General features: G+C 43.5%; 2 protein-coding genes across 2 annotated transcripts; both read right to left on the bottom strand.

The window, feature by feature from the left end:
• Positions 1 to 1,396: 1,396 nt before the first annotated feature.
• On the bottom strand, positions 1,397 to 5,942 carry LOC139371120 (SSU72 homolog, RNA polymerase II CTD phosphatase). Its single transcript, XM_071111198.1, has 5 exons — positions 5,653 to 5,942; positions 4,680 to 4,823; positions 2,983 to 3,122; positions 2,667 to 2,785; positions 1,397 to 2,291 (listed from the first exon to the last, which is right to left on the bottom strand). The coding sequence occupies exons 1-5, from the start codon at positions 5,730 to 5,732 to the stop codon at positions 2,190 to 2,192; spliced, it is 585 nt and encodes a 194-aa protein (XP_070967299.1). The 5' UTR covers positions 5,733 to 5,942; the 3' UTR covers positions 1,397 to 2,189.
• An 825-nt stretch (positions 5,943 to 6,767) lies between these two features.
• Positions 6,768 to 8,038, bottom strand: LOC139369829 (fibronectin type III domain containing 10). The gene has a single exon (XM_071109105.1). It carries the CDS (start codon positions 7,972 to 7,974, stop codon positions 7,054 to 7,056), a length of 921 nt encoding a protein of 306 aa, XP_070965206.1. The 5' UTR covers positions 7,975 to 8,038; the 3' UTR covers positions 6,768 to 7,053.
• Positions 8,039 to 9,644: the final 1,606 nt, after the last annotated feature.

The raw sequence follows: 9,644 nt of genomic DNA, 5'->3' as shown, positions 1-9,644 counted from the left end.
TAAGCAGACCACCATGTTCCACATGCCCAAGAACACCAAGGTAACCTGCCTAAATGAATATCGCCCTGTAGCACTCACATCTATAGCCATGAAATGCTTTGAAAGGCTGGTCATGACTCACAACACCGTCATCTCAGACACCCTGGACCCACTAGAATTCGCATACTGCCTCAAGCAACAGATCCACAGATTATGCAATCTCTATTGCACTCCACACTGCCCTCACCCACCTGGACAAAATTAATAGCTATGTAAGAATGCTGTTCATTGACTACAGCTCAGCATTCAACACCATAATCCCATCCAAGCTCATTACTAAGCTCAGGACCCTGGGACTAAACACCTCCCTCTGCAACTGGATCCTGGACTTCTTGACGGGGCGCCTCCCAGGCGGTGAGGGTAAGCAACAACACATCCGCCACGCTGACCATCACCACAGGGCCCCTCAGGGGTGTGTGCTTAGTCTCCTTCTGTACTCCCTGTCACCCACAAAGAGCTGGTGACACAACGGTGGTAGGACTGATCACTGACGACAATGAGGCAGAGGACAACAACCTCTCCCTCAACGTGAGAAAGACAAAGGGCCTGTTCGTGAACTACAGGAAATGGAAAAGGGAGTACTCCCCCATCCACATCGATGGGGCTATGGTGGAGTGGGTCAAGATCGTCAGTGTCCACATCACTAACGAATGAATATGGTCCACACACCCACACAGTTGTGAAGAGGGCACGACAGTTGCATCACTGCTTGGTAAGGTAACTGCAAGGAACCCGACTGAAAGACGTTACAGAAGGTTGTGAGTACGTCGCAGTATATCACTGGGGCCGAGCTCCCTGCCATCCAGGACCTCTATACCAGGTGGTATCAGAGGAAGGCCCAAAAAATTGTCAAAGACTCCAGCCACCTAAGCCATAGTCTGTTCTCTCTGCTACCACACAGCAAGTGCTACCAGTGCACCAAGTCGGGAACCAAAAGGACCCTGAACAGCTTCCACCCCCAAGCCATAAGACTGCTAAATAGCTAATCAAATGGCTACCTCAACTACCTGCATTGATTTTTAAAATGTTGATGAACTCTTGCACTGACTATGCACAACAGTGGACTCTACCCACACACACTTACACTGACACTACATACTCCCTTACACACATAACATCCACACATATGCATACTGACGCCTCACACACCCTCACCAATTATGCTGCTGCTACAGCTCACTTTATCTATACCATTGCCTAGACACTTTATCCCTACCTATATGTACATAGCTATCTTAATTACCTCGTACCCCTGCACATCGACTCGGTACTGGTACTCCCTGAATAAGAGCTTCTGCTACTTGACTAAACTAAGAAAAAAAATGTGTAACACTAAAAAGGACAGTCAATTATTCAATTGTTTTTCTAGACATGTTTATTCATTCATTGGATTCATATGTACATACAGAAATATTCAGGCACTATGGACTGAGTCCTCAGCTTGCAAATAATTACAATGTTTTCATTCCTCCCTGAAAAAGGTAGCAAATCTTGTTTTTAAATATGAATCATACATAACGTAAATTAAGAGGGCAAAATGAGAACCTTGAAGTCTCTATTTGGTTGTTCATTATACAGCCCCCTATTTAGATTAATTCCTAATTAACTACTGGTACACACTCAGATACAGTCACACACTGAAACACATTCATACCTAACCCGTCTCCACTCTATCCCGTAAACACTACTACTCTCCACAATCAAGAGTAAATGTGACAAAGTATACTTAAAATAAAAAATATATTCTTTCTTTAAAAGGAACTTAAATCAATGTTGCTTTGCAATCCACATCACTGTGCAACACTTGAACAAAAAAAAAATCCTCTTTTGGAGGTAGAGGATGTTTGACAAAAGAGGCATTTCTCTGTGGGGAGGCAGGTCAGTGGTTTCACTATAGAATCGGGGGAGGACTTTGGACCCACCTTGGCCCCAAGGAGGAAAGGCAGAGCAGGAGGGATGAGCCTGTCCACTTAATAGAGAAAGCAACCATCCCTTCACCCTCGGCCCTGACCAACAGCAGAGATTGAGCATTGTGTAGGTCTGTGTGAAAAGTAATCAGTAAGTTCATACGGACGTGTACATGAGTCTGTGTATAAACGTGCATGTTTGGTCAGGGGGCGTATGATATTGCAGATTTGGTAGCAGGCGCATCAGTAGAAGCAGACTGTGTGAAGGAAAGGCCTGTTGCTCTTGTCCTCAAACTCTTGCAGCAGCTCGTCCATCTCGTTTTCCATGTCATCGGTGTGCTGGATCTGAGAAGGGGAGAAGGGACAGTCTGAACACAACACCTGCTACACTGGGCAAGGCAAATGCATCAAATACAATTTAAGTCCCAGTTCAACAGAATCACAGAGACATACCACTAACTCATGCACCATTGCTGTCTCTCAACACAATCATCCCAACACTCCAAAATGTGTACCATCTGCAATTACATGTATTGTATGTAACCATCATGTATCTAGCAGAGCTCAATCAACACTGTAGAAAAAAAGACCACCATGTACCCCAGGAGTAGAGTCTCTGACTCCCCATTATACCATGTTCCTATAACAAAAACTGGCATTCCCTATGACAAAGTAACTGTGTGATTGTAGCTGCGTAGGGTCAGGCAGACAGACACTCACACACTGACACAGCTCACAGATGAGGAAAGCCCCCAGTGTTGCCTCCTCGTGGTTGTCCTGGATGTCCACGTTGATGACGTGAACCGGCGTGAAGGTCTCCTGCTCCCGAGAGCTCAGGTCTGAGTGGGAGAGTAGTGATAGTTGATCAACATGTAGACAGAGTGGCCTAGCGCTAGACTAACTTCATAGTTATGCATGCTTTCATGGAAGTGTATTCAATATGTCAGTTGCATTTCACATGCATTAAACCCCATTTATAATAGTTCATAACTTGACATGTGAATCCCTCCACCCTTCTGGTCACCAGTCCCCTCACCCTCCAGCACTTGGTCGTAGACCCTCTCCTCACAGGTGATGACCAGGTCAAACTGGTCCTTACAGCTCTGGAAGCGTTCCGGTCGGGACTTAATCCGCTTGTTGCGGTCCAACATGTGCAGGATTCCGTTCTGCGTGTATCTGAGGTGCTGAGGGTCAAGGAACACAGCAAGACGAGAGACAACACACAAGACCTCAAACATTAAGGGATCTATGAAAATATATCAAATGTCTCAGATTGACACGCCAGTTAGACACCCTCTAGAGGCCAAAACTCATAAAAACATATGAAAGACATGATCTTTGGAAGTTGAATAACTTCAAATAACTATTGTAACTGGCATCTAATAAACTACCAGTACAGTATTCTAGATAAACTCACCTTCCTCGCCTAACAATTTTATATTTGGAGAAAATATGCTGGGTTTTGGAAGAAAGAGGGAGATGAAGTCAAGAAATATTACAGAAATTATCTCCAATCTTTGCCTGCACTGTAAGGATGCGTGTCAACTCTTGTACACTCCTAAAATTGGGACTTGGGAAGTGAAAGGAGTTTTAAGTTCCCACTAACAATTCATACATATCCCCTTTCTTTTTTTACAAGCATGCAGATATCTCAGTTGTACCCCCCAAAAAATGTTGCCATCTAAAACACAAGTGAGCATACCTTCTAACACAGAACTGTGTCAAATAATTCAGTCTTATGCTGAAACCCAAATGGATTGCTAGCCCCTACCCTGCTATGCACTTCAGTAAATGTGATAGGATTTTATTGGCATCTACAATATGATAATAGCTCCAATGTTCACCTTCCTGCTTACACCTATCCACTTGATTCAGATCCCAAGTGTAGCAGTAGGAGTCCATTTAAGGTTGAACCATGTGGGCTCCAGAGTTGTTATATGAATTGATGCCTTTTCAAAGATAAGAACTTGGCTTCAATGGAAAATTTATTTTTCTGAAGAGTTTGGTTGAGAGCCCTGTAGTGGAAGGAGGGGGTTAAATTATTTACATGTGGAAGCATATACTAAAACAGCACAGAAGGAATGAATGTTCACATTCAACAGTAGTGCCCTTGCCAATTTACAATGCAAGATTTAAACTACACAGACTACTAGTTGGGTCAAATACATAGTGCTCAACAAACCAGCATTTATGTTTTGTTTATAGTCTACATTCTAGTCCTGATATGGAAAGACTGAGATATATTCCCTAGATCTTCTGGTTTCTGGGCCCAGAAACAACCTACCTGGCTATAGAGGATAAATGGATACTTGTTTACATGAACCTGTCAAAAGTGAAATCTTTCATGCAGCCCACTCGTTAGAAAAAGCAATGTGACAGCATGTGATAAATCTCACAAAAAATGTGAGGACTAGCCTGAGTGCCAGTCTGTATGTGCCATCAAGCAAACTCCCATGTCATTCACTGTCATGTCAATGTTTGGCTCGACAAGTGCAGCAACGGTGTTTGCAAGAACACAAACAGATCTGGGATCAGGTTAGTGAAGGACATCCTTTACTACAAAATCACAAACTTTAACATGCACCTCCATGTTCGGTGACCCTTCATGTTTTCATTCATATAATTTTGTATATTTCCAGTGAATATTAAGAGAATAACTCACTGAAGAAAGGAAACATGGAAGAGATGGGGCTGTGTTTAAGGTGTGTGTGAATGCAAGTGTGCAGGGGATACAGCTCCTTGTCCTTGCGGACCAGGTCGTTGTACATCTGTTCATAAGTCGTTTTGAAGTCATACACATTGGGCTTGTCCGGTGCTGGACCAGGTAGCTTCACATGGGACCCTGTCCCAAAAGAGCGCACGTCAAAGCCACGTTTGCTATAGAAACGGAAAGAAATAGAGATTGAAACGGGAAAATATGGTTACTTTCAGACCAGCACATACAATGCAAAAAGTATACAGACCACAGCAGGGGAAATGCATGGATGTCATCATCAATGAAGTTCTCATTACAAGAGCCATATTGCAGGAATCTTCTGTAATTACCCAATAGGCTCTCCTTACCTTTCTTTCCATCAGTTTTTTTAGCTCAGTGAAATGACAAATTAGTCGTAAGATGTATTATTTTAGTGTTAGCCTGCCTAAAAAGTTATTTCATTTTGAGGCTGTTGCGGGACAATTGCTTTATGATCCTTTCATGGAACAATCCAGAACATTAAAGTAAATTCTAGGTGATGCATGGCAGGTCTAACTATTTGTATAAATTTTTGTTCTAATCATATTTTTACAATTTCAGGTAATTGACTGGTTCGTTGCCTACCTAGTTCTCACCAGTTTGTTCTAGTTACTTCCAGCTAGTGACTGACGGCTATGCCGACTGAGTTAAAAATGCCCTACTTCCGGTAGTCAACACCGGCGAGGAAAAATAAATTCGCCCTTTCTCCATGTGTGACACTCGTAATTAGTTGAGCTTCATAAAGACCTATACGTTTTAGTCTTGTAAAATATGGAAGTTAGCCATATTAGTGTAATAAAATGCGTCGACACGTCGTTTGCCGCAAACAGACTGCGGTCGGCGTAGCAAGACTGCATTGTTGTGTGGAGGAGGGTGAGCTCTCAAACCAAGTTTTTTAAAAAGCAGGCCGCTGAAAATCAAAAGTTGCGGCTTCGTGGCATGTCGTCGTAGTTTGTCTTCCAGTAATGTTACCTGAGGATGTTGTGCGCTTCCATGCTGCGGTTCTGGTTGCTCGAGCACACCACCGCCACGCGCAGCGGGTGGCTCGGCATTGCGAATGCTATTTTTCTGAAAGAACTAGCAATCGAATGTTAAGAAAGTACTACACACAACTAGTTTAAACGTGGTACAAATGTAGCTATCACAAAAAGACTGTAGGGAAGACCTTCGTTTTAACTAACCAACCAAATACAACAGGGTATATATAAATGAGTCAAAGCAATCGGATAACCTTCTTTCTGTGAGCCTGTTAAAATGGCGACGGGGAGTTTTATCCACAAGGTTTTACAGCTGATGTCAAATGGGGGCAGGGCTTCACACCAAAGCCATTTATGGTGCATCCATGACGTCATCCAAACATAAACTTCTCCAGTCTGACCCGACCAGTCCTCAAGCCCTGATGATGCTGAAAAACAGGCTGCAACTGTGCCACATGCATCCGTTATTAATTGCACACAGTCTAGGCATAGGCATCTATATTTTATTTGTACGATGGATGGATGGACGGATAGATACAAATATTAATAATATTTTCTGTACACGGGTACACATACACACATATTCGGTGTGTTTTATTGATTCCACGGAGCCTCCTAAAATAGAGGTTTGGTACAGTATTTGGCAGACTGCAGAGCAGACCAGCCTGTTGAAGGTCTATGACATACAGCCATGACAAGATATGGCAATAGGAATCATTCTTGGCTGCCTGGGGGTTAATTGTTGACATTAATTAAATGAATCCTCTCTGAGGTAAAAATGAAGAAAGCACTAATTAAATGACCTACTGTGCTTGCACTTATTATTTGGCACTTAACAGAGGTAATCATAACCAATCTATAACTGGGCTCCAAAAAAATAGAGACATCTTTAGAAATGCTGGTTTTTACTGGTTGGCACACATTTGTTTTTCCTCTGCTCAACTGTAGACAATGTTTCACTCTTAGGTAGGCCTACCGACTACCATCTTACTATCTCTAACACAGCACACGTTGATTACTAGCAGAAAGGCTAATGAGATAAATACACATGAGAGGAAAATATGCACACACAAACAGAGATGTAATTATCTGAGCCCTATCATTTGAAAAGTATTTAATAGTATTTGAAAGTGTGGTGGTCTATTCTGAGGCTTAGTTCATTGTTCTTCCACAAGCTTGCACAGGTATGATGTATTTTAGTCGTGTGTAAGGTGCGATGCCCTGAATCTGTGTGAGATTTCTATTATGTGTGTGTGGTTGTTCAATCACTGTATGTTACATACATGTGTTTTTAGTGTATTGATTTAGATGTGGGAGTAAAATAAATTTGTGTGATATTGCTTAACAAGGATACAAGTGTGTGCCCGTGTGTGTGCGTGTGTGTGCGTGCGTGACATTAGTGGTGAGAGTGTGTGTGGTATGTGGAGTGTGAGTGCTGTGTCGTGGGGCTCATGATGTTCTCAGTGATGTATGCCACCAACAGGCAGATGATGACCAGCATCACACAGATGGCTCCTCCCACTGTTGTCATGGCGATCACAATGTCCTGCATGCCCAATGGTGAGACGGTGAACTCCAAGCAGTCTCCCAGGTCCTGTCTTTGGCCTGCTCCTCCTGAGTGGGGCGGTGGGGTCAGGGTGGAGGCCAGCGGATGTAGGCAGATGCGGTAGGGGACGTTCTCATGGAGCTCAGTCAGCAGGAAGTCCCTGCAACCGGAGCCAAGATGAAGACCAGCGCACTCAAACTGGGTGTAGCTCCCATTCCACCAGCAGCTCAGCGCAAACCCACCTCTTCTGACTCGTCGTCCACTGAATACCCTCTTTGGTGGTGCAATCAAAATCCTGCTCTCTACCCCAAGCCCTGTCCTAGGAGCCCCTTTCTGTCCCTCTACACTTGTTCCTCTAGTCTTAGTCTCTTGTTTATCTAGGTCATATCCAGCTGTGTTTCCTTTGGTTGTCCCTTGAACCTCTCCCCTCAGACCTTCGTATGTCCACTGTAGCAGCACGCTACCATTGGTCAGAACATTGGCCACCAGGGACCCTCCTGGAGACGGAACAGTCCGGCAGTCTCCATGATGACACCTGAACCCCTGCTGTGTGTGTCGAAAACACAACCGCCCCCCGATTCCCCCATCTGTTACCCGGTAGGCACATATTGGTGCCACTTCTCCCTCCATGGCCTTGACCCACCTTGTTTCACCTTGCACATGGTCTGGCCTGCCAGATATCACAGTGGTTCCAGTATTGCTTCTGCTGATGTTGATGGATGAAGTGCTATTCCTATAGCTGAGGTCCCCCTCCAGCTTTGGTGTGCTCATAGTTTCATTCTTACTGAAATAATCAATACCGTAGTTATGGTGTTGGTAGGAGTTTGGGGAGACATCCACGTCCTTCTCGCTTCCCTCGTCTGATGAAGATGCTGACGCTGATGGTAATTGCGCATCGCGGCCGCCGCGTGTCTGGTTGGAAACTGCGATTGTTGCGCGACACAGACAGAGAAGCACTGCCGAGAAGGCGACCAGGGACAGCCGCGGTTGGCCTCTCATGTCTTCCCGTTTTACAGGTTCACTCTCACTGTATTTAGTGCAAATTGATAGTGGACTACGCCGTTATTGTCAGCGGAGATCCGAGGCGAGAAAGAGAGGTACCGGGTCATGTGGCTTCCATAACAGTCTTACACCAACAATGCGGTGTAGCCTCTCCCCGGTGCAGAGCACGAAAACAATCTGCAACAAAAGCAGACAATAACAATCATATACCTAGTTGGATGATTGATAGTTTACAATCCACACTATTACAGAATGAGCCAGACTGCTATCACTTGGATACGCATGCTTGATCTGTTTATCCATACACGTAATGTTAGTTATGCACACAACTAAACCAACCAATAAATAGGTCACATCGCTGATTACAATTGTTAATGTAACGGAAATCAATGTAAGATGCATTTTGGCTATTTGAGAAAATAACTTACATGTCTGGGTTTTCGAGAACGAGGACCGCGGCAGTTATCTTTTTAATCACATTTGGCCCAGTCTTGTCCTCCTTTCTTTGATGGTTGTTGTGAGGAAGTGTGTGTTTGTGTGTGTCTGTCAGAATGTTTGTAGCCTAGTCATCAGCAGTCAATTACATCATGAGTCATCATTTCAAATCCCCACTCCAATCTTAATTTCCCTGACACCATTTCCGTTACTTTTTTGTGCCTTTCCATCCTTCCTTCCACCCATCCGTCCTTCCTCCCTCTCCTCTTTCCCACATTTGGTGTTAGGCTGTATGTAGTCTTCAAGGCTGATGTGTGTAGTCTTTTGTCCATGCTATCAAGGCAGTTTATTGGAAATGCATTAGAGGATATTGTCTTGTGCATCTTTATCCTGTAAAACAAATGCCCTATTTTCAGGAAAAAAATGTATTGTAGAAGACTATGAAACTTGCAGCAATTAACTCTGGTAACAGTTTTTAACACATTAATGAGATTAGTATATGTTACTTACGCGGACATTTGAATATTGTCAGTGGTAACCCAGGGCTGTAGTTGGTTTTGATGTGATGCTATTTCCAAACCTACAGCGACCTCAAGTGGTGATAGTTGATAATAGGTCTATAACGTTCCACAATATTCTGGCGCTAGTTAAACGGCAGACCTTGTAGAGAGCTAGGTTTCTTTAGCTCACACTCAAACACTTCTGAAGATTTTTTTCGGAAACATTAATTTCTGGTTAGTTGTACAACCTCTTTTTAACCTCTTTAAAATAGTATCATCGTTAGAACGATCAGATAATGGATAACCAGAGCTCGATTACAACAATCTAAATACACATTGATTGCTGTGTTGATGAGGAGCCTAATCATCCTATAGGTAATACAACTCCAAGTCTAACAACACCTACTGGCAGATATAATGGTCACAAAAAAGCTTCATATATATGAAGATCTTGAATTTGAGAGCATTTAATTTTAATTTCTGATCAATTCGACTCAGCAGTTC

This window comes from Oncorhynchus clarkii, chromosome 17 (assembly GCF_045791955.1).
Source record: "Oncorhynchus clarkii lewisi isolate Uvic-CL-2024 chromosome 17, UVic_Ocla_1.0, whole genome shotgun sequence".
Lineage (NCBI taxonomy): Eukaryota > Metazoa > Chordata > Actinopteri > Salmoniformes > Salmonidae > Oncorhynchus > Oncorhynchus clarkii.
The sequence above is the reverse complement of the archived record's forward strand: the minus strand, read 5'-3'. Positions and strand labels throughout refer to the sequence as shown.